This window comes from Lampetra planeri, chromosome 31 (assembly GCF_965212315.1).
Source record: "Lampetra planeri chromosome 31, kcLamPlan1.2.h2, whole genome shotgun sequence".
Lineage (NCBI taxonomy): Eukaryota > Metazoa > Chordata > Hyperoartia > Petromyzontiformes > Petromyzontidae > Lampetra > Lampetra planeri.
The window spans coordinates 486628-509427 of NC_136137.1; the positions used below are offsets into that span (position 1 = coordinate 486628).

General features: G+C 46.1%; 1 protein-coding gene across 5 annotated transcripts in view; it reads left to right on the top strand.

Moving 5' to 3' along the window:
• Window positions 1-22800, top strand: part of LOC144729045 (uncharacterized) — a 38603-nt gene that overhangs the window by 5254 nt on the left and 10549 nt on the right. For 2 of the 5 annotated variants that reach the window (XM_078608887.1, XM_078608888.1), the window contains exons 2-16: window positions 6670-6945; window positions 7872-7998; window positions 9965-10000; window positions 10217-10378; window positions 13235-13549; window positions 13823-13969; window positions 14207-14365; window positions 15095-15189; window positions 16197-16436; window positions 17111-17318; window positions 18098-18181; window positions 18752-18871; window positions 19633-19865; window positions 21512-21574; window positions 22539-22592. In XM_078608887.1, coding sequence (XP_078465013.1) covers window positions 6685-6945; window positions 7872-7998; window positions 9965-10000; window positions 10217-10378; window positions 13235-13549; window positions 13823-13969; window positions 14207-14365; window positions 15095-15189; window positions 16197-16436; window positions 17111-17318; window positions 18098-18181; window positions 18752-18871; window positions 19633-19865; window positions 21512-21574; window positions 22539-22592 — 2304 coding nt within the window. In that variant the 5' untranslated portion in view covers window positions 6670-6684. The remainder of the gene's footprint in view (window positions 1-6669; window positions 6946-7871; window positions 7999-9964; window positions 10001-10216; window positions 10379-13234; window positions 13550-13822; window positions 13970-14206; window positions 14366-15094; window positions 15190-16196; window positions 16437-17110; window positions 17319-18097; window positions 18182-18751; window positions 18872-19632; window positions 19866-21511; window positions 21575-22538; window positions 22593-22800) is intronic. The other 3 variants (XM_078608891.1, XM_078608889.1, XM_078608890.1) reach the window with 3 other exon arrangements.

Sequence of the window (22800 nt, forward strand, 5' to 3'; positions counted from 1 at the left end):
TTAGTTTGGTGCAGCCTTCTTTGGCTGTATTGCTCGTTAAGTCGTGTCCTTGTGTAAGGTCGTTGTGCTGTACTTACTGCAGCCGTCGGCACAGTTGGTGAGCCACTAACGTACGATATTCCCCTTTTCGGTGCCCCTTCAGGTGGAAAAATATTATCTGTTATGAAATTGTACAATAACTAAAAGGCATAACTGCATCCACTTATTTCTCGGATAGAACTTCCATCATTGTCATAGAAAAAGTTACCACATGGAATGTCTCCAATTCACCATGTAAAGATGTGTATCACGAAGCTTTGACAGAGGAGCAGTGGTTGGTGCCACCTGTGTGGTGAACCCGCTACTCCATTTGGTTCCCAGCCACAACAAAAATCGAGCGAGTGACCTCTCAACTGGTCCTCGATTACCCTCCTGCCTCGCTTCACGAACACACACACACAGAAGTATGGTCAAACAGCCCCCGAGACCGGCATTGCATGGGCTGTCTTTCATTCTTGGCTATAAAAGGCCATTGCCTAACACTGCCTGTCTATCCTTTTACTTTTTAAGGTGGTGCGAATAACAAAGGGGAGTCTTTCTGTTTAATTCCTCCATTAGTCGCTTTTGTTATGACTATCCGATATCATGATTGGTTTTGATGCATCGGATGATGCAACTCTGCTCTGGTTCATTGAGTTTATCCCTGGGGTGGGGAGTGCATGAAGAGTGCAGTGGTCAGAAATCGTCCGTGCGCATCTCCCACGTGAGCTGATGCAGCAAGGAGTGAAACGTACGGGCTTACGGTAGCTCGCCACTGGTGTGATGACAGATGTTCGTGGTGATACAGCGCGGATGGTAGCACTGCACGGGCCAAGGGCCAAATATGCAACTAAACCTGTGTAAAAAAAAATACAAAAAGGTTTTAATGTAGGTGTGGAATGCAAAGTTTAAGAAAGTTTAACCTAAGTGTCTTATTCATGTTTTTCCAGTTCTTGATTCTTCAGGGGTTCATTTTTTTTATATCCGTAAAGTAAATGTAGGCCAACGTGACTGAAGGTTTTGTCATAGGCAGTTGTGGTTGTTGAATAGGGACTTTCCAGTGAACTACTACAGTTAAACAAGCTTCATTACGGCGCTGTCTTTCGTTTGTGCAATTGCCCGTGTGGTTAAAGCAGCTGCTCGCAGCAGATGCTTGGTGTGTTTTGTTATTCTCATTTGTTTTTCTAGGTTGTCACATAGTAACCTAACACGGAAAGGTCTTCTTGCTGTACCGCCCCAGTAAAACAACTCGTTGATACCCTATCATGCTATCTCTCCGTTGCATGGTTAAGTGATACAACACACCCAACCTGTATTGGCGCAAAGTGCAAGAGGCAAGCTCAGAACTGAAAGAATTTGGAGATGTTGACGAGGTCGCGTGGTTCAGAATATGCCCCCTCTAGCCGTGCCAGGGCGTTGTCGGGTCATCGTTTCGTGCAAGTGTGATTCCTGTAAGCAAGCATACACATTCAGAAAGGTTGCATTTGGGGATGGTAATAATTATAGTTGGATCCTTTGAGCCTCTTATCGCACATGTTTAGAGTATTTGGCTGCTATAAATTTCCACATGATAAGCTGCTGAGCTATCATTTATGGCCAGATCACTTTTGAAAAAGAGCTACTGAATAGCTCTGTGGGCCTGACCTGGTAAAATAAAAATAGTTTAGTTCATGTTCAGCTTCTTTTGCACCGTACGTAGCCACCCATGCTAATCGTAGGGATGTTCCATTTTTTGTATTCCGAAATATAAATTGTACTTCCCAGACTGGTTTTAGTGTTGCAATTTTTGGGGCTTGGCTTTGTACAATGCATAGGTGTGTCGGTAATCCTTGAACTCCCACAGAATATATTATTTGCTGTTCAAATGCAGTTTCCAAATATGATATTCGCTGTATTTGTAAATAGTCAAATGGGCAGGTTCATTCGGGTTGAGGTTCTGATCAATGTTGACAAGACACCGCAATTTGCTAATGCTGTGGTTTTCCATAATATTTATATTCTAAGTCTTATAATCATGTTATCGTGTCATCCCAGGATTAATTGCATGAGCGTTGGGCCGATTGTGCACTGTACTGCATTCCAAACGATTTGCAGTTTGACCAGTGTGCGTGCATGCGTGACCCTACAGAAATAAACAATACATTATTTTGCGATGCTGCTACTGCAATTTGCACGTTGGCATTTCAACGATGTGTAGATCAGTCCCTATAAATATATCTATAAATAATGTTTGATATACTTGCTTGGTAGGCCAAAATTAAATTGCTGTAATGGTTATAAAAATCTTCCAAATTCTAGGACTGCTTTGCTCTAGTGCAGATTGTGCACTCTGCCCTTGAATGCAGCTGGCAAATATTTCCATTTTATAAGTTTGCTCTTTCTACAACCTGGCCTGTGTAGGACTATGGATCACCTTTCTTGGCAGAGCAATTATACAATTATGTCATTGAAAACGCAATACAGATCAGTGTCGCATTGGCCCTATTCATTGATATGGTCATGATGTCAAATTACTTAACCCGTGGATTCTACAGCTCCAGTCTGTATTGCCAACTGGGCGATTTGAATCAAGCCACGCTTTACGTTTCACGAGTGGCAAAATTGTCACGGCCACTTACGCCAAATATGGTTTTCCTGGACCGGTGACATGTCAATTCCAGGTTTGTAGTTAGGATCCATGCATCAGCTGTTTGTGTAATACTTGATCAATTGTCTTTTGACATTTTCTAAAGCTTAACCCCACCATAACCCCACCGTTTTGCGCAGTTATCAGGTGCGTGCTTTGTTTTTGGCGACTTTCCCTCTGGAATGCGACATAAATAATATTGTCCAACGTGGACTTGCGGTCTGTGGAACGAGCTTTTTACAAATCCTACATCCATAGAATGGATTTATAATTGCAGCTCTAATGGTTTTGTTTATGGCAACGCATCAGGTTAAGTTGAGTTCCTAACGAAAGGTGCAACCCAATAAACAAACGGCTCTTACTGTGTTATGTGCTTGGGCTGTGTGGTGTCCAGATTATCTGGCACGAGTTTAAATATTCGTGTCTGAGAACAAAAACACTTGGGTGATTACAGAAGCTTTATAGGATGTCACCACAGTCTTGCTTTAGAAGCAAGGCAGTCTTAAGGGGCCGTTCATTTATTACGTACGCAAAAAATCTTGACCCCCCCTCCCTGTACGCACGTGTACTCTTTAGCTCCCCCCACCTGCGTACGTACGCTTGATGCACCCCCCCCCCCCGAATCCTATAGAACGACCGATATGTAATCCACGCAGAAACGATCAAGGATTAATAATATTAACGTGTTTCAGTGAACAGTCTACCGCTGGACTATCTAACTAATTTGAAAGCCATTTGGGTTAACCTGCCCCCCCTCCATGCGTACGTACTAAATGGATGGCCCCTAACAAGAGCATTGTGACCATTTGCCCCTCGTCGTTTCAATTCCATAACTTGTTTTTAATCCTTGCTGAATTGGGGTCACCTGTTCTAATATTTGCAGGTGTCATGTAAATCTATTCCATGCAACGTATACAAGTAAAAATACATCCCATTCTTACACAAGCAAATCGTGAACTTAATCGATCTTAATCAAGACATTACAAGTGATCATTCGCTGTTAAGGACATTCCAATTCATTATACCCCTGTCATGAGAATGAGAAACTAAGCAAATGCAGGAGCTTTGTTATTATTTTAATGCGCTGCGGGACTTGGAGCCACTTGTCACGAACAGTTGTTTCTAGTTGGCCTTCATCCAGCACCGTAAAATGTGAGCCATTTCAAGCGCTGTTCCTACCCGTTGTAATGCACGATAAAGAAACAAAGTTCATCTTGCTGTGTGGATTGGTCTCTAAAGCTATCATGATGCACTTTTACAATCCCACCAAGGAGGAGCAGAGGTCAAAGGTTCTTTTAGATTTATCATCAATTGCATTGGCAGGCGTTCCATTAATAAATTGTTGCTTTAACCTTGTCTGGTCATCGCATATCATGCGCATAAGGGCAAGTGATCTATACTTGGCCGCCTGACGATGAGGCATTGCCCGCACGTGACGCCCGTCTGCGCTTGAGTGAGTGAGTGATGTTACTTGGTGCGTCGTGTTAAATTAAAAACGCCTGCAGCACCGCCCTGGCCGGTAATGCAGGTCCCTGTTAATTTTTGCACGCGCGTCTTTGTTGCCCACACATACACAGTAGGGGGGCCCCTTTTCGAACGTCCTGCATGGGTTCTTGAAAACACCGAGGTGTTTGTGTACACGTCGCCGCTCTGCGCTTTCCCGCTTTAATTGCACTTGACATTTGACGCAGGTCAGAAGATTTGAGGATTACGTCATGTGCTCCCCATCCCCCTGCTCTCCCTCCGGCAGCTGCCTGACCAGACTTATCCAACGGGGATGAGGGCCACGTGGCTCACAAGTGGAATGCTTGATTTGTGGGACCAAGACGACCACCTAGACACTTGCCGGAATACCTGGCAGGGCGAGCACAGGCATTGCAAGCCCCGCCAGGCTGCAGGGCCGGGGGTTTGTCCGAAATAACAATAACAGGGCATGTCTGCGCGGGCACGGACACGGCACGTACGGTCGGTGCGCTCGCAGCATTGTGACGGCGCTACCAACCTGGTTCTGATCCGGCTCTAGATGTGACCTATAACCAACGGCTTGGTGGCACAGGCTCGTGAAGTGCGGCGGCTCGTGTAAACTGCGGTACAGTCGTAGCATCGGCTTGCCGCTAGTGTGAGGTGTTGTATCGGGGGTGGGGGTGGCAGTGTTTGCGCTCTGTTTACATACAGCAGCTTTTAAGTATTGGAAGCTGCAACTGCAATGCCATGGTTGGGCTGCCATCCAGTAACATTGCGTAGTAATTTGCAAACACAAAACACTGGGGTGTTGACCTTGTTTTGTGTTAGATGGTGTTGCAAATCGTAGATCATGCTTGCCATTCGTGCTGCTGGGACGCTCTCTTGGTGTCATACAGTTTTGAACACGAAATTAATTCCATGCTTTCAAGCAAACATTAAGTATTGGAAATGTAAAACTCTTGCAGAATTTAAACTACTGTTCAAGAGGTAAATGTGGGGCTGATTATCACTTTATTTCAATAGGAACTGTCTGTGGAAAAATTACTTTGCAAGGAGTTGTCCTTTGTCCTCCCAATGGTTGCAAATTCATTAATAGACAATTTGTTAATTCAGCTGTTGGGATTGTTTTATTTCTGATGCATGCAGATTATATATAGCATTCGCACCCCGTGCAGATGATTTGTTCTGCCTGTGACTCGTATGTTGGTGGAACTTGCTTGATCCATCAAGGAAATTTTGTTTTAAATGACCTTTGGTATTTTTACACAACCGACAGATGGTTTGGCACAATTTACTTGGTGCTGTGTATTTTCTGTGCCAACGCCACATGTAAAATCCAATACCTGATTTAAAGTTTCCCCATACTGTCGGGCTTGAGTTATTTGACCACACTGCACCATGCTGGTCAGTGTGGGTCGAAGGAACTCAACTCGTTCCGTTGTCACTGACCACTATTGGCCCTGCGTGTGTCTGCCTGTGGTGTTGTTTCCGTGTCTGTTTTATCATTCATTCTTACCTGATGGTTGCTTGTGTTGCAATTGAAACGTCGTATTCTATTATTATTTTATTTGATTTTCTATGTGACTTTACGGATAAGAACCAAAGAGTAATTATTAGCTGTCGTGGAACTTTCTAGGTGATTAATTAAATAACGTCGTGCACAACCACTCTGACAATGAGGGCTCCGAGTGACTGCCCGGTGCGTGTCTAAGAGGGTGATGTCAGCCTCCTTAAGTAGATGTTGATTGAGAGGCTCTCTTATTAATCCTAGTCTCTTTAGTTAACACTGTGGTGTCCTATACCCGTATGTATTTTTAAGAGCACAATGCACAAAGGAATAGCAATTTCAGTAAGTTCTGACTGCATAATTTTGACAATAAAATTTTGTGTGCTGGAATGCGTGAGCTCTCGGTGTTCCACTTTCCATGCTGCTATGCTCACATTGGTCCAAAGTGTGCTTTGTCGCCTGCCTATTTTACACCATGCATTGCTCATTTGGTACGTTACTTTGCATGCTCGCGTTAGTGTTGATCCATTGGGTTGAGAACCCTGGGAATGTGGCGCACACAGAGCCCATGTCCTCAACGCTGGATGGAGATGTCCTTGCCGAGTAGCGTCGAAGCAGCCTTTAAAAGCTCCGTCCGCTGGTTAATTTTTACCCGGACAGCGATATTCACCAAGGTCATTGCTCGAAAATCGCTGTGCTGCATGTGTTACTATTTCAGAAGAGAAAAAAATGGTGGTTTTAGTGAGGCTTTTGACAGCCCATGGGTGTTGACTAAAATCAAATGTGGACAATGTGCTCATTCCAGCAGGAAATCGCATCCCTGCCATCGTCTGATGTTGCCTTAGACACAATCGCAGGGAATCAGATTTCCCACGCACCTCCGATTTTAGCACGGTTGGCTGTGTACAGTGCGAAAGAAGTTCAACATGCATACCAAACGGATAGCACTTTAGGGCTTGTCAGTCCTTGCCCTCCTGCGTCGCTTTGTAAAAAAATATCTGCCCGCCAACCTGTCTTGACCACTGCTCCTGCGTCCTTTGGCACGTGCTTACAGTCGGTGGGCGACGCCATGGCTGACGAGCAAACGCAGAGCTGGTTGGCGGAGGACCTCCCTGCACAGGAGGCGGTGGGCATCGATAGCTTCTCGGCACATCCCTGGACTGGCGAACCCCAGGCAACCGTGCTTAATGACTCCGATGCGGGTGACGATGGGAAGGACCATGTCGTCGAGGAAGTGACGAAGGGCGTGGCCAACATGGAGGCCCTGGAAGAATCGCCGACGAGCCTGCAGGAGGCCGCCACGTCTGATTCTTCTCTGCAGGACGAGCAAGTAAGGCATTCGCTGATGGCGTGCCACCGCTAACCAATGGACGTTGAGGAATGTTTGGGCGGCATGGAAAAATAAAATTCCTCCTTGGGCATGCATTGTGGAATGTAACTTTATATATACCCTCCTCACAAATCTGTGTGCTTGGACTGACTTTCGATTTACTTAATTCGACTGTCATTGTTCACTTTATGACTTTTGTGTACTCCTTTTATGACGTGCAGCCAGTGATGCTGCTCTGATTTATCTGGTGCATTTGGTGTCTGCTATGTGTAGCGTCATCTTAACACGTGGTTGATGTTCCATTTAAAATTTGGTGCCTGCTTTGGCAGAGTAATCCAAAAAAACTTAAACATTTGGTTCGAATGGATTTAATTTAATAATGCATGTGCTTCTGGATCTTTGTCGTGCTTTATCACTGAAATAGCTTTATTCTTTAGTTAATAATAGCATTTACATTTATAATCCTTGTCCATTGTTTTTATTTAAATGAATACAATTCAATTGTGTATTCATAGCATCTGTACTAAACTGTAATTGTTAAGTACATTAATATTAAGTAACGTTTCCAAGGGTGCTCAAAAAACATTTGTGGGGGACGTCCCCGTGCATGCATTCCATCGGTAGTACTGCTTTACAAACCCGGCGGCCTGAGCTTCAGTCCTGGCCATGGGTAACATTGGCGACGAATATCTTAACTGATCCTGGGCCTTCCCCTATGCCAGCTCTGCCTTAAATGAGTATCTCACTACAGGATATAAACATTAACAATGGGGGGGACAAAGGCAGCTGGGCCTATTTCTGGCATCCCCACACCCTTGTGTGCTGTTCAAGCCTTCATAAGTACTCTTAACAGTTCTTCCCCCAATCGCCTATTATGGTTACACGAAATCTTTGTCTTTGTTCCATCTTCCCCGTGTCCATTTCAGCAGCCATATGGAGCAAACGAGGGAGAGGATGACGAGGGAGAGGATGACTCCACCGCGGCCTGCGTTAACGGTCTGGGGAACCCAGAGACGTCATCACACGACGACCCAGAGGTCGCCGAGGAAAGAGGTGTGTGTGTGTGAGCGCGCGATGACATCGGGTCCTCTCCCACTGGTGGCCTTGATTCATTGATGTTACTGCATTGAGTTTGGTATGCCCTTTCATATGGCAGTCCATTGTGCAGTCAAGTTGTATTGTTTATTTTGACATACGGAGGCTATAGTGACCAATATCCATATAACAGGTTTTTTTTGTTTAGATCGCGTAAAATATAAATGTGTCGTTAAACCCGCCACCACCCGACACCGCCAACTAGTAAGGGTTTGTCACGTAAACGGAGCATGCCAAATCCGTTACTAGTCCAGCACGCCGGTGTGTTGGAGAGCCAAGCCACATTTACAATCTTGTATTACTTTTGACTTGAACTACACAGTTAAATACTTGTTCCTTTGTACTCCAGCCCTTTGACCAATCCTCAAGAATGACCGATGTTGTGTTGTGGATCTCAGAAGACAAGCAGAAGAAGGTTTTAGCCTGGATAGTGCTTGGATGGCAACCATCCAAGCGGCAGGGTTCTCGGCTGCTGTAGGGGGGGGGGCTGCGTTGTGGGCAACCGAGGACTGGCGAAATCCGTACTTGTACTTATTTGACATTAATCCTCTACTGTTTTATCCTAGTAATATGGATGTTCTATGTCTGCTTATTGGTTTATATACCTTAATTGCAATTGGTCTAAACATAATCTGCCTGAGTTGCACTGCAAGGAAATTATAATTTCGACATTGGTTTATGTTTATGCTTTTTTCGAGTTCCTGGTTTGCTAATTGGTTTTCTGCCACTTTCTGTTTAATTGCTGAGATTTGTTGAATGTTTTTGCTTTAATTTTGGTGCCCCAGACTGCTTTTGCAAATTGAGAATCCTGGTATCTTGTCGACTCGCCTGGTGAAGCGAATGAAACTTGTCTGCCCTTCGCCGTCACAACCCCCACTGACCAGTATCGTGAAATGTAGTCCAATTACCCCCACGATCCGCACCGTGTAAGGAGCCCTCATCCAGCAGTGGATTAACAAGAGATGTATATGTACATGCTCTATGCAGTTTATTGCCTGAGCAGACCACTCAAGTGAAATGCAAACAGTTATGTTTTAGCTTGCTCATTGCAACTTTCACACTCTAGGTTGGTGTAACCTAAATGCCAAGACATTTACATGAAAACATTTACAGTTAATTCTGTGCGCCACAAGGCTGTTGCACAATTTTACAAGGAAAACTAGAACTCCTTTTTATAACCCATGGCTTCTGCAGTAAAGGGTATCATAGCAGCAGCAGCTTGCAGTTACATCTGTTGAGCCCACTGGTATAACCAGGGTGTGGTTGCTACATTTCACCCCCGTGTTTTGGGGGTCCTCAGGTGAACAGTTGTAGGCTCTGGTGAGTTAACTCATCCGCTGGAGAGTCCTCTTGAGGCGTGCCCCATCACGATTCGCATTTCTGGCATTCTGTGGCTCTTAGGGGGCCTTTGTGGCCAGCCTCATGCATTCACGCCCGTCAGGTGACTGGTATTGGGCAAGCATTGGCTTATGCTGTAAGAGTTTTCTTGTTTGCTTTCCATTTGTGGACATGAGCTGTGAAAGTGTTTTGTGAGTATTCACTTTGTCCCTAGGTAAACTAAGTTGTCGTGAATTTGTTCCGTTTTATATTTTTCTTAGTATGATGGAATTGAAGTATATCATAGGCTGTGCCTAATTGTGCTGTTAAAAATTGCTGCAATTTTGTATTTCATTGCAAAAGAATCTGCAGATTAAATTGTAATTATTGCCACCATACTGCAAGGTGACTCACAGCACTGGCTGTGACTTTTGTCAGATTCACTTTTAAACGAACATTATAGGACCATGGGTGCCCACATGCATTGCCAGTGCGAGACTTGATTTCCTTGCCCATGCATCTACTCCTTGCTTCATGTTTCTTCGTGTGTACGTGTCTAACATGCTGCTTGTTTCATTGTCTAAACCGTACTTGCATTTCGTTGCAGAAGATTCTGTCGAAGATAATCCCACTGCACTGGAAGGTGAAACGCACACAATATCACTTGGGCATTTGGTTTGACTTGAATTCGGAGTTTTAAACGCACCTTTGTGTTTATAAACACCGGGAACGAGTGCCTGTACGTGTCTAGCACAATAATAAGCACTTGCCCCAACAGCCTGTGTAGGCTACGTAGGTGGTTGTGGGGGTGTGATCTTTGTCTAAACCACGCACACCTGCACGCTGTTGCGTCTTGCAGAAGAGAAACTGGCGCTGCAAGAAGCTACGAGCCTCTTGAAATTGCCGTTGGAAAAAGATCTGGGCCCCTTGATGACGCCAACCAGCATGGTGGCAGAGCTGAGTAGTCCGGCTGGCGCTGAAGCAGCCTCGCAAGACAATTTGCTGCATGCCGGAACCGGAGGTAAGGGGGAGGCTTGTGCAGAATTCTACCTGGGTCTATTTTTTGTGTAAGCATTTTTTATCATCTTCCAAAAACCCCAAATACAGTGGGAATATCAAAAGGAGGAGACTTACAATGTGCAACGTTATAATAGGCCAAATATGGTGTATCCTGAAACAATTGGAGAACTGAGCAAAGGCATCCAGGCTCGCCGGCCGACCACGGTAGAGGTAACGATTAGTACCTCCGTTTTTTAATGAGGAGCCAACATTTTACTCAACCGCCCTTATCAGAAGCATCTTCAGTCAAGTCTACTCGGCTAAGAAATTGACTTTTCAATTTGGTTATCTCAACGATAGTCACTAATTCGATTTACAATTGAAAGTCCATTTCTTTCTGATAAGAGCTGTTGAGGTAAAATATTCGTTCCTCATTTAAAGAAACCCATTCTTACCCAGAGTTTACTTCTCATTGTATCTCCGGGCAGGAATGTAACAAAGAAAACAGGAAATGTGTCATCGTCTTTCTAATAGAGCAAACGCTGCGTATACTGTTTAGGTGTTCATATGCAGAGAGATGAAGGCGTTTTTAAAAGGACTTGCAGTCGGTGATCTTGTGTATTTGTGTGCGTACACGAGGTGGCAGCCCCACTGGCTTTGTGGTCTTGTCGGATTGGCTGACCGCTTCGAGAGCAGGACAATGTGTGGTGTGCGCTGCACGTGTTTTTCACCGAGGAAAGTTTTTGTAGGAAAGAGCCGTGCGTGTAACAAATGGCGAACCCGCCGCCAAGTACAGTATTGACCCACGTTGAACCCGAGTGTTGCGGCAGTGTTTTGTCCATATTATTTTTTATATCGCACCGTCTTCTATCTGCTCCAACCAATTAACCGGCCATATTTCCAAACGTGATCTTTTCACGTGTTTTTAAAGCAGTTTGTCCAATAACCTTAATGGTGCATGGTATAACTATAATTTTCAATGTATGTTCACATATCGGACCTTTTTCACATCCCATCTCTATACCCAAGGCATAGTGGAACACCATTGATTGTACTAGATGTAAAATGTACGCGAGGCAAAAAAGCATATGGATTGTAGATTAAATTTCATCCCAACGCTTTTTCTTTCCTGGATTGTATTCTAAGGACAAGTCAACGGGAAATGTAATAAACTAAAACAAACCCTTAAATAAAGGATCCTGTTGATGTGTTCCGTGAGGGTCTTCCACGAGTAAACACGTCCCCTGGTGAGTTAGTGCTGCGCTCTGGGGGATGTTACTCCTGCCCTGACAGGTTCCGTGCAAGGGACGCGTCTTGGATCTGCTCTGATTTACATGTCTGGAGTTTGCCTAAACATTCCTCCAAAGGCCCCCCCCCCCCCCAACCTCGCCTACATGATGCGAGTTGGTTTCATTGATATTTAAACAAAACTTTTTATTTTACCAGGTAAGGCCCACTGAGCGACCTGGCCACAAATGATAACTCGACAAAATGGCTTGTAATGTGAACATTTATAGCAGCCAAATACTCCAAATGCATGTTTTGAAATGTGGAGGGAAAAACCGCAGTCCCCGGAGTAAAATCCACACGAACACCGCATGGAAACTCCAAATATACAGCGGGCGTGTCTGGATCGAACTCAAGACCTTCTGTATACCAGGCGAGGGTAGTTAAGATCTGACCACCGTAGCATCCAGTGGCGAGAAGTAACATGTTGCCTGTGCTTTGTAATAGACTCTACATGTAAATTCTCCAGCTGCATACTGAGTATCAAGTGCTCTGCTTTGAACCCTGCAAACCTGAGTTTGTTTCTTGGCCACTGCAAACTTGGGTGGTAAGTAATTGTCAGAACCGATTCTAGGCACCCGCTCGGGCAAACCTGCACCGACTGGTATGGTCTGACAATCCCCATGAGAACACAATTTGAAGAGGCCTTCATCCAGCAGAAAATGTACTAAGGCTGAAAATTGTTGCTATATTGAGGGAGTTTAAAGTCATTTCAGTGCATGGTCGTAATCTTGATAAAATTTTAGATAATTACAGTAGTGGTCTTGAATCTTCTAATGAGTTGGAGAGAGTATAGTAGCAATTAATCCAGCATTTGTTCAAAGTCAATCGTCATTGCTCCTATCCTACTTTGCATTACCAGTGTTTAGCAGTTGCATTGAAAATAAGCCAGTGAGTGCTTTTTAATATATCACCCTTATAAATGTTTTGTTCGCCCCTACGCGCAAAGGTGTAATCAATGTGGCTGACTGAGGCGTTGGTGTAGAAGTGACGTGGTTCTGGGTGTGAATGGGAGTGTGTGGTGTGCACTGCGTTATTGCTGCCGCGGGGACAGGATGGCGGAAGAAGTTTTCGATTTTTCTCCTGCTGACGGGGAGAGAGTCATGGTCACGGTACCGAGGCCCATTGATAGTCCAGCCCCCATTGTCAAGTTGTTGTTTCACAGCTGTTGGTTTGGCGTTGCCCACCATGGACAGATTTAGTGTTGAAAACCTGCTTCCGTAATTGTAGTCTTTCTCTATAGTTCTTGGTTCACGTTTATATGAAATTTAGCTCCGCTGAATATATGGCACTGACAAAAGTATAAGTTAGGGCTTCCTGCCATTCATACACAAGGTGGTTTCATTGAATTTGAAACTGTTTACTCAATTGGGATTGCCCCCAACCGTCAGACTAATCCCCGCTTGCAGGCCAGGAGCTGTGAATCGCGTGCCCACGGCACGGCTCCCATCGGGGTCGCATTTAAAATGTTTGCGAGGCAAGTCGAGTTGTCGAGCGCACCGAGATGGACCGCTGTATTGGGTGCTTAAGAACAAATCATATTTGTTACTCCATAACTCGATGAGGTGTTTTGTTTGTTTGTTTTTTACAGAAAACCTTGGGCTTGGGCACGACATGGAAACTGGACCTAGTCCCTTGAATGCTGCGGAGGAAGTATTGCTGGAGAGCGGCGCCCTCTTTGAGAGTGCTGCCACGGACAGTCCCTGCTCCATTGAGAGCCCAATTCACCAGGATGGTACTTTACCCGTTGAGAGTGCCCCTCTGGAGAGTCCGCACAGCGACGTGGAGTCACCGTTGACCCCTGCGGAATTGGAGAGTCACGGTTTGGTGCAAGAAGCGGCTGATGTGTCGCAAGAAGAGCCGCTCGGCCATCACGAGGAGCCCCAACCAGCTTGCGCATCGGAAGGTGAATCCTCAAATCTCACAACGCGGACTGGAATTTAGTTTATGAAAAAAAGTGTGACGTCAAGTCCATGACTGATTTGTCTTCTGTGTGGTGGGGACTTGTTGTCGATTGAGTGGGACAGCTTCAGATGTAGCCTGGTGAATCTTAAATGCTGGCAATGAACGATCGAAGCGGGCACTGCCGTACTATGGTCCATGCCTGTATTTGTGTTCCGTACGAAGGAAGCTTTAAGTCAAGACGTTAGTCACAGAATCCTCTTTGTTATTGCCGAAGATGCCACAGCGGCCAAGCTGGTGGAGCCCGCGGCGGACCGGGTGGAGCCCACAGAGCTGGAGGCTGACCGAGAGGAGGAGCAGCTGGTGCCCAGTGTGGCATTCGTCTCGGAAGTGGAGCCCGTGCCGGAGCTCGCAATTTGTCCACGTAAAGTCCTCGGCGCGAACACTTCCATTCCTCTTGCACCACTGTTAGTTTCTGTTTTGGTCAATTTGGTGCCTAAAAAAATACTCGTCACATCGATGATAATCTCACGTTATACCTGGCTGACACGGATGTAGCTGGCACACGCTCCGACTCTAACCGTTTCAGTCTTAGTCGTAGGGTGTTGACGGTGAGCGAGCCGGTTAGTTCGATTCCCGTATTGGCCTCCTGTCTCCACAGCAGACGAGCGGCTGCTGGGGGACCTGGCGTTCGAGCTGACGCCGCCAGCAACTCCGCAGCAGGCAGAGGGCTGCGTTTTGGCGCAGCTGAGCTGCACGGGGACCTCCGGTGAGGAGGGCGCACTACCGCAGCCGGAACTTGCCACATCGCAGCCTCCAGGTGCGCCCCTCGCAGTTCGCGCTCCGATTTATCATCCAGGAACTTTAGAAAACTTTGCTCTTTTCCTTAAATATTATTTACAGTAGCGTTGTCGGTGTCTTGTCATGTGACCAAGTGACATTTGTCACGGCTGACGGGCGGTTGTGAGCGCCCGTATGTTCAAGAATGCTCCTCCCTAGAAGGTGACGTGGAACGACTCCTGAGATAGTCTCAAGCGACCGCTTGTCCACGCTGCACTTTCCCACATGGCAGCCATTTTTCAATTCTCCGATTAGGAATTTTTCCAAATCTGGACTGAGACCATCAGAGCGCTGTTCTTAAGAACCTGCTTCAAACATGGGAGATTGGAATTATGATTTGAACCTAGGATCGGTGCTCTTTTTCCCTTGGCTGACTAGCCACCTCCGTTATCGTTGTTTTGATGAACTTTTTTTCCTTTACGTGTAATGTCGACAGTGGTTGTACCATGGAGGAACCTGGTTTCTACCGTTTTTATAAATGTGGAATTCTCACCATTGGCTCTAGTGTTGCACATGGGAGATGAATACCATTCATCAGGGTCAGCTTGGCTTGTGTATGAATGGCTGGTTGACATTTCTGACCATCCATCTTGTTTAGTGGCATCGTCTCATTGATGTATACGTCACTAAATAACGAGGCTGTCTTTAAGGAAATGTCCATGGGATGCTCACGGATCTTATTGTGTTGTCTGCTCCGATACACCACCAGAACGGGAAGACGGTGCCCATTCCTTGGAGCCTGTAACGGCCGGCGAGCCTCTACCGGCCGGCGTGCCCGCTGTTGAATCCACTCTAAAACCCAAGGTGGGGTGCAATGAAGGGCCAGTGAACACGGTGGCTTTTAGGTTCAAGCATCTGTAGTTAATTGTTTTGTGTTAATGGTGTGTTGTACTTTAAGTGGGAAACTTCAAATCGAATAAAACTTTACTTGTAAGCACAATTCGTGCAAAGAATGCAATACAAAGTGCTTTACAGGACTAACTGAAAGGACTGACGCAATGTAAACAACAATAAGAATGATACATTAAATAATCCACTGTTTTATTTGCATTAAAGTGCTGGAATCGGACCCATGAATATTAAATGAATGAGTTAAAAAAACACTAACCGGTCTTGGCCAAACAGACCAATGCTAAAAAAATAACTCGGAAATGTTGGTTACACGGCAACATCGCCCCCTATTGTGGAAACTTGCCAACCCCATAAGAACAAGTCTTGGCTCTCTGAAGCTTTCCTGGATAAATGAGTAAAAAAAATCTGTACACCTTTTTAAAAGTATTGTAGTTTTCCATATCTTGTGGTAATTTAACAGTGTAAAAACGAAACACTTGAATTTAATATGGCATAAAATCCTTTTTGGTTGCAGCAGGACAATTTAAATCTGTGGAGGGGGTAAGATGGGCCGGCCTGTTGAAGGAGTGGGGGTCTTACGAGAGAAAGGGGGAGGGTGCATAGCAATGCCACCAGTCTCTTGGCCCAACGCCAATAGGGCCATGTACACACAACATATTTAGAGGTGTTATTCTTTATTTACATGAGCGTCATGAATGTGCATTATATTGCGAGCGTTTTAAGTCATTGTGATGGGACCTTTCCAATTGCACTCTCTGATGTGCTTCCAGAATAACACTGACAAACCGAAGCCCTCCCCCACAGGCAATACTCCTAACTGAGAGACCTAATTCCCAAATACCTGGCATCCGACAACTCTGCTGATGCAGCGCGACGCACCCACGCTGCCTACGTGCGTGGACGGGCCTCTATTTTCACCGGCGCTAAACACGTGCATATGTATGTCCGTGCGTGTGAAGGCCTCTTCGTTGCCTCAGTCCAAAACGATGACCCCAGTGAAGACGAAAGGAGTGGGGCTGGCTTCGTCCAAGCGGCCCGCAGGCACACCGGTCACCAGCACATCCAAGAAGCCCCGACCCGAGGCGGGGGTGGCGTCACCGGCGACGGCGGCTAAACGGTCGCCCCTCGTCACTGCCAAATCTGCCACCGTGGCCAAGGCTTCCCCAACGGCCGGTGCCAATAAGGACCCAAAGGGCAAGGTAATGGAGGAAACTGCAGGGCTGTCGACATTCCATTGTAACGATGAGATTTTTTTTGTCTAAGTTTTGATTTTTTTTCCATAACTTGACTATTTTACATTGTGGCATTTAGAACCAAAGATAGAGTGATGCTTTAGTTACCGTTCCATGCTAATAAATGGACAACCTGAGTTGAATTCCCAGCCATGGCTAACATAAGTGGTGAAGTGCTATCTGAACTAACTATGGACCCCCTCTCTCCTCCAACCTGCACTGACCAGTGTGCTGAGGTAGTCAAATGAACTCCATCACCGAGAAGCCTGCATTAAGCAGTTGGATAATTACCAGTCTACTATTTAATTTGAGTTTTAAGCTGTAATCGTCCAGAGAAAGATGAGGTGTGACATGTGCTGCCTTTAGTGCAGCATGTATCTGCATGGTTAAAGATACTTTTGTGTAGGTTTCTCCTGGCTGTGCTCTACAGCCCTCCAATGTTTTGTTGCGTTGTGCCACGGGCAGTGTCTGATGTTTCACTTCACATGTTGGAACAAAAAAGTTCATAATAAGGTGCAACCTGAAAACGCATTGGGCTCCCTAAATGTTGCTCTTCTGGCTTGTCACCCTTGAACGAGTGAGGATTTGCTGTTGTCGTCATTGCTGGCTTTTTTCTTCTGCATCCTCCCCCGCCATCCCAGCTGGCGATGGAGGGAAAGGCAGTGCCCAAGCCATTGGAGAAACGCGTCCCGACAACGCGCATCCTCTTCACCACCACAACCGCCGCCACCAAGCCTGCCACGGACACCCCGCCACGGGCTGCCACCGCCAGGATGGCCGGCAAAACTACGACCAGCGTCCTAAAGGCGGCCCCCCCACCATCCTTGGCCACCGCCAAAAGGACTGTCGGTAAGCCTGTAACGAAGATGTTAAAGGTGGCCGTTCGTGAATGCTCGACAAGTTCTGTTCAGAGGCTTGCAACTACATTTCATCCGTCGATCAAAAAATGTATTCTTTTCCTTGTAATGCATGCATATAATTGTGTGTGTGTGTGCGACAGTTTCTGAATTGTCAAATGTAAGTTTTGTTTAGGTTGATGGTGAACAAAACTTAAAACAGAACCATTTGAGAGAATGAATTATCTTGCCAAAAGAGACGAACGGATTCTTGAATGGGGAGCCCAAATTGTAACAATCTGTAAAATGGCAAATGGAGGGCTGAATTGTCACGGCAGTCAAGGGCCTGTAGAAATTCTCCTCCGGCAACTGAATGAATGGTGACCGTTTAAAAGTCTATTCTATTTTTTTCTGTTTTATTTGTTGTCCTTGACCTCGTATTACTCTTCAGGCAACACTTTCACATTAAGTAACCTTGTTAATTTGCATGAATCTTGTATAATTAATTCATGATTTAATGCTTACATTGTGCACAATTTATTTTAAACTATGAATCCTCATCATCCCTATTGCCTGTTTTTAATATTCTTATGGCTGTACTAACTTACTATTGTTCCATTCCTTTTTAATATTGTCCTTTGGTGCTGTGGTTTGCTTTTGTCATAAGTCCACACCTCCCTGCTGAGCAATGGGGGCAGGGCTTGTGGTGTCGACCCTGAGCCAGTGGTGAAGATTTCGAACAAATGGCAAGGACCAATTAAACTCGGTGCAACCTTTCACACTGACCCACAGCCACTGGTGTCAAGGGAGAGCCAAAGGGAGAGGAAAAGCTGGCCGAGCCCAAGAAACTGACGAGGCCTTCGGTGAAGCTTTCTGGTGTGTAAAGCGGCTCGCACAACAAACATGTGCATTGCCCATGGTCTTGTGTGTTCCTTGTGTAGAATAGATGATATTGCATCGCCTCGACCGGTGCTCGTTTTGTCCAATTATTTGCGAAACCATGGCAATGTCCAGCGACGTCCATTAGCCATTTCTTCAAGACGGGAGTTCTGGCTTTTTTGTCTTGGTCAACATCTTCCAACTGAATTATATATCCTCTTATTCGGATGCCTGCCACTTGTAACTTTTACATTAAAACGTTGCCATTTCATTTGATAGCTATTTTATAGCCTTTTACCAACCCACTGCTGGATGAAAGCCTCTCCACTCCATGCACATGACGTCATGGTGGTTGACCATATTTCCCCATGCTGGTCGGTGTGGGTCTGTTAAGGAGCGGTCCAGGTCTATTTCTGACATTACTCGCCACTCGTTTTTGCTGTGACCCAGGAATCTAACTGGGCTTTCTGGGTTCACCGTGCAGTGCGCTAAACACGGTTCCACTGCTGCTCATGCCCTATACTGTAACTAACGTTGCTTGGTTTTTGCTCTTATCATTGCCCACAGGAGCCCGGCCGAAGGTGGCGTCGACAGCGACGACTACAGACACCAAGGGCCCAGCGCCAGCAGGGGCCAGCAGCATCGCACGCGCCCGACCAGCCACAACCCCCGGCCGCCATGGTCTAGGTATGCACGGAGTACTGGAGTGGTTTCGTTTGATAGCGCAATGATTGGCACACCATGGCTATTTGCCCGTCTAACCGTTTTTGTTATTTTCAGCCACGGTTACCATAGGTGGTGACTGATATCTGAACTGGTCCAGGGCCTCCCCCCGAGGTCGTACTCCGCATTGAGTAGCTGCCGTGGTGGCTAAACATCAGCTCTGGGGCGATTTTAACGTTGCCAGGTGTGGCGCTAGCCACATCGCTGCATGGTTGGCAGCAGAGGGCAGTGCAACACATGTATTGTTAGAAATGTAATTAGTCCTCCCAAGCCTCTGTTCCCTGCCCTTACCCCATACCAGTGGGGAATTATGGGTGCACAACCCCCACAACAGTGGGGGAGGTGCTCATCCAGCAGTGGACTGACAAAATGGGCTCCACAACTACACACTGAGCAAAGTCAGTTTCTCAGCGAGTCTTAAATGTACACTTATGTCAGGTCTGGCCATCTATGTATGTTAATCTGAGGTGCGGGGGAAGGAAAACAAACTCGACACAAGTAGTTCTAAAGAAATTCGTTTTCAATCTAGATTTAAAAGTGCATAGCTCCAGTGGCTTCCCAATGTCAGAAGGAAGGGTATTCCAGAAGGCCACAGAAGCGCATCCAAAAGCACGTGATGCAGTGACCGTCTTTGTTCAATGGCTAGCCATCTTAGTAGCGGGTGCATAATGGAGCACATTTAACACCCCCTTTCTCTTTACACTTCGACCCCCCCCGCCCCCCAGGAGCAACGATGAGCATCAGGAATGCAGTGGTTGCCCCTACGCCCAGTGGTGGCACGGAACGCAAGCCCGCACCATCGTCTGCCACCGCGGCGCGAACTGGACCCCTGGCAAAGGCAACGCCGATGGCAAACAGGACCACGCGGCCCACCACGGCCCCCGAGGCCCGTGCCGCGTCTTCCCGTCCGGGAGTGCCCATCGAGAATGGGAAGCCCAACGCTGTTCCCGGGAGATTGGTCAGTGACAGGATTCGGGGTTGAGGGAGGCGCTGGGGGAAGCTGCTGTGCTTTATATCATTAAAATCATTACGTTGCCATACATAGCAGGCGTTACCAAAAAGGTTTACAAAATTCTAAACAAACACACGATCCAGGTCTGATTTGGTACAGTACACAAGATCCGTGATCTGATCCCATTCGTAAAGGATGTCATTCCTGACTTACAGTACCCTGGTGTCTACAAACTGAGTTGCACCTGTGGTGATTGTTATATTGGTGAAACGAAACGACATATCTGACCGCATTTGCGAGCACAAGTCGGATTTGAAGCACGGCAGGACGAATTCTTCGGCTGTAGCTGACCACTTATAATACTGCTGGTTCTCATGACATTGTGTTTTGCGATACCAAGGTACTCTGCAAGCCTCCTGGATACTACCAAAGATTTTTCCATGAAGCCATCCAGATATACAAACATAGACATAACTTCAATCGAGAACATAGATTCAAATTGAGCAATCATTGGAAGGATGTAATTAACCAAGTTAAACTTTATCTACCGCGCAGTTTACTGCTCGACAGCCAGTTAATATTTATTTTCATATCCATATTCCCAGTCTTCTACTCCCAGCTTCACACACTACCATCACCATTACCACACGTTGTTTTTCAGCTTGCGCATTTCTAATTTACCCCCCCCCCCCCGGCAGCATAACAAAAGGCTGCTTAATCTTAGCTTTCTTATCTACTTCCGCCCCCTGCATCACACAGCTTCAGTTTGAACTCCATACGTTGCCTCCATGCGCCCACCCCGTTCCTCACATCGTTGCCTCCCAGTCCACAGCCTGCCCACACACTCACCATGGCCCCTCCCCTCCTTCCTACCCCGCGACTATATAATTCCTCGTCACAGCCATCTCTTAGACACTTAAGTGGTTGTGCTTTCGCTACGTTGTCCCCACCTGAAGAAGGACGCTTGTGTTGGGCCCGAAACGTCGTGATTTAATTTAGTTTTCCTTTTTACCTATGTGACTTTACCGAAAAAAAAAAACAGTCTGAATCCTTTCAGTCACGAACGCTTCAAATCTAGAACCAACGAGTAAGAGCTTTATAGCTCATCGGATTCCTCCAATATAAATAAATATTCTGATTGTGGTCACTTGCGCTCGTGCGGAGGGTGAAGGTCACAGTGGTGGGAGATGCTGCCAGGTCTGGCTGCATTAGGGACTCTTCATATTAAATTATGCAGAGAATCTCCGTTCACTTTTGCTAACCGCCCACGACGGTACTATGTCTGTCATGCTCGCATAAATGTTGGCGTTCGGGAATGGTGCTATGAGAATATAGTGGGTCCTCAATAACATGGGCAGATGGGCCATATCGCACAAATACGTTTTTTAAGGATTCTTAAATTATAAACAGAATTGAAAATTGTACACCCGGATATGAAAACACATGAGCTACAAGCTATAAATGGGCTCAATCTAGTTTTCATGGAAATAATGGCGTTTTGTTAAACATACCGCGGCACCCAACCTTGAATTATCTTGGTATTTCGAGGCCAGTCTACTGTGCTTTTATTACTGGAATAATATTATGATTCAATTACTTGATCTCAATTGAATAAAATGCCCTGTACTTGGTGTAAACGTGGAATTTTGCAGTCCAAGGATGCTTCTGCTCGTGCCCCTGCAAGGACAGGAGTGATGAAGTCCACAACGACTAAAGTGAGTGGCTCTGTAAAGTTGCTGGTTTGTGTGAAGATGCAGTGTGTGTGCATATATATATGTGGGGAGCGGTAGTGCAACGTTAAGCACACTGCGCTACGAATCCGGAAAGCCGAGTTCGACTCCTGTTCATGGCCAACACCAGTGACGATTATCTGAACCTGTCCTAGGTTGACTCGACCTCAAATGAATACCTGGTGTGATGTATTAACATTGCCACTGGGGAAACCAAGGCAGTCATGCGGGGTGTTGACCACCCACCCCCTCGTGTTCTGTGCCAGCCTTCATAGGTGCTTGATAAGAGTACTTGCTCCTAAAGTTTAAGGCTATATACAGGGATCTTGGTATTTGCCTGATATATATATACACACACACTCTTACAGACACGGGCACATCCCCCACGTGTGGGGGTGTAGTAGCTTAGTGGTTAGCTCGCGTGCTAAGAACCCATTGACCCGAGTTCGTTTCACAGCCGTGGCCAACATCTGACCCATTCCTGGACCATCCCCATAGGTCGACTTTGCTTTAAATGAAGTACCTGGTGCGGTGTAAACTTAAGCACTGGGAGACGAAGGCAGTCAGGTGTCTGGTTGGCCACACCACCCCTGTTGGTACACCGTGCTAACAATACGACCTCGCTTAACAGCACTTGCATGAGCATAATGCTCTTGTACGAATCCAAATATAATTGATTGTATTATTAAGTCTGAAAATGTACTTGTCATTAATGATCTGTGTAAACCTAGGTGTTCTGCTTTGGCAGTGGTGAACATATGCATGTGTCAAGATGGGCTATTGCCCGAACGTCACCTTTCCTTTTAAGGCAATGTTTTTGACGTACATGAGGTTTTTTGGTTTTTTTAGATTTGGCAGCCATTTTATTGGATATAAGCATTACCACTGTACAGTAGCTGGCAATGGATTGTCATCCATTATAAATGTTTGATTTTTGTTTTTGCTCAAGGTCACGGTTAAGAAAGTGGAAACTGATGGCACAAAACCGACCCTTGCCACCGAAGTAAGTCCATTGGCAGTTTGTGCCCATCCACTGTTGGATGAAGGCTTCTCCACACAATCGCACCTTTCAGTTCTTCTCGCTTCTGCACCTGAGCTGATCTCATCCGTTCATGCATGGTGATCTCTTGACACCGAAGTGTTCCCTTCTTGGGCTGCCGGTCTGTCGCCAGTCTTTTATTTCTTACTGTGTCTCATCTCGGCCCCTGCAT